Source organism: Postia placenta (assembly GCF_002117355.1).
Source record: "Postia placenta MAD-698-R-SB12 unplaced genomic scaffold POSPLAscaffold_236, whole genome shotgun sequence".
NCBI classification, from domain to species: domain Eukaryota; kingdom Fungi; phylum Basidiomycota; class Agaricomycetes; order Polyporales; family Adustoporiaceae; genus Rhodonia; species Rhodonia placenta.
The window spans coordinates 1,096-2,799 of NW_020170067.1; the positions used below are offsets into that span (position 1 = coordinate 1,096).

Consider the following 1,704-nt stretch of genomic DNA (forward strand, 5'->3'; position numbering starts at 1 on the left):
GTTCGACGTTCTATGAACACTTCGATTCGACCGTTGCACGGAGGCTCACCTTAGACGAGTCCTCCTAGGCTGTGATGACAAACTGAGCCTATAGTTTCATTAAGTCCATTTTCCTTCGCTACGAACGTTATTATTTCGCCTTCTATGTCCTTCGATCATATTACGACAGGCTTCGAACACTTATTTTCATTTTCTTTTCTTAGTTCCCGCTAGGTTTCGTCTAGGCCAAGGGCCGCATTTTCCATTCGACCATCTACGCAATGTTCTACGACTAGAAGACAACTACGATACAGGACGACCCGCGCCATCGCCTACTCATCGTCGACAGCCCCGCGCACGAAACCGATTCCGCCCTTTGCAAGCGCGGCCTTCTCCATCTTTTGAAGGTCGAGGTCCATGTCGTGGAGGAGCGCTCGATGGCAAGCGATGTGAGCGCGCTCCTCGCGGATGACGCGGATGATGCCCCGAGACTCATCGTCGAGGTCGAGTGTGTCGAGATCGTCCTGTTCGAGGCCCAGGCGGCTGGCCCCATCGAGAGGCCGTCGTAGAAGGGGTCGCGGAGGCTCGTCGACTCGGCGCTTCTTCGAACCACTCGCGTCCGCGACCGAAGGCCCAGGAGAGGCCGGCCGAACTACGAAGTCGTCAGCGAAGGCCTAGGACAAGAAGAAACGACTTACTGCGCTTCTTGGTGGTAGATCCCCCGCCACGCGTTTTCTTGGTCTTCCCAAGCACAGACACTTTGTCGAAGTAGCATCCCTGCTGGAACTGCGCGCACCTCTCACAGGTCATAGCGTTCTCGGCCCACACGCAATCGACCGGGGCCGAGCGGTAGCCGGCGCAACGATCGCACTATCAAAGAATTAGCTTCGAACCGACTCGACGGAGCATCGAACGTACCTTTTGTCCGGCCTGACGCTTCTCAATCACCGTGGCGGCCATGTCGACCTCTGTCATCGCGAACGGACGTTCGACCGTCCGAGGAGTCTTCTACGAAAGAAAGATTAGTAATCGAAGGACGGTAGAAGAGAACACTTACGATCGAAGGGTCGTCCGACAACTCGGCGACCTCCTCGTCGATTATCGCGCGCCCTTTCCCCTTGTCGAGAAGTCCCTCGGCGGCCGCGATCCTCGCCAACTCCTCATCGGCGGCCTCTTGTGCGCGATGCTCATCTTCGGCGGCCTGCCTGAGACGGTCCTCTTCATCCTTTCGACGCCGTTCGTCTTCGAGGCGACGGTCCTCGGCGGCCTTCGCACGCTTCGCGGCCTCTTCGACGCGTCGTGCTTCCTCCTCGGCGAGGCGCTTCTGTTCTTCGAGGCGTCGTTCGACCTCGGTGTCGATGGCGGTCGCAAGCTCGGGCCAGTCCCCGCGCGCCCACTCGACCCACGACTCTGGCGCCCGCTCGGCGAGTTGTTTGACGGCGGCGGCGACGCGCAACTCCGTCTCCTCGTCGCGGATGGCGCCCAAGGCCTTGCGATAGGCGAGCTGTTCGAAAACAAACGGTTAGTTGGGTTATGCAGATTACGCAGCGACTTACGACGAGCGGCGACAAATCCTGCGCCCACTCTTCGACCAAGTCGAGCGCGGCGTCGGCAGTCGGCAGAGCCTCGAGGACCACAAGCAGCGAGGCGAGGCGGCGGTTGACGAGCGAAGGAGTCGACGCAGGGGTGGCAGAGCGAGCAGACATCGTAGAAGCAGCGAGTATA

At 59.3% G+C, this 1,704-nt stretch overlaps 1 protein-coding gene across 1 annotated transcript; it reads right to left on the bottom strand.

Annotated features, from left to right (window-relative positions):
- Positions 1-311: 311 nt before the first annotated feature.
- POSPLADRAFT_1063366 (hypothetical protein) lies at positions 312-1,685 on the bottom strand (the record flags this gene model as incomplete). The annotated part of the gene is made up of 5 exons (XM_024481646.1): positions 312-631; positions 678-849; positions 898-987; positions 1,037-1,483; positions 1,536-1,685. The coding sequence occupies 5 exons, from the start codon at positions 1,683-1,685 to the stop codon at positions 312-314; spliced, it is 1,179 nt and encodes a 392-aa protein (XP_024332674.1).
- Between the last annotated feature and the right edge of the window lie 19 nt (positions 1,686-1,704).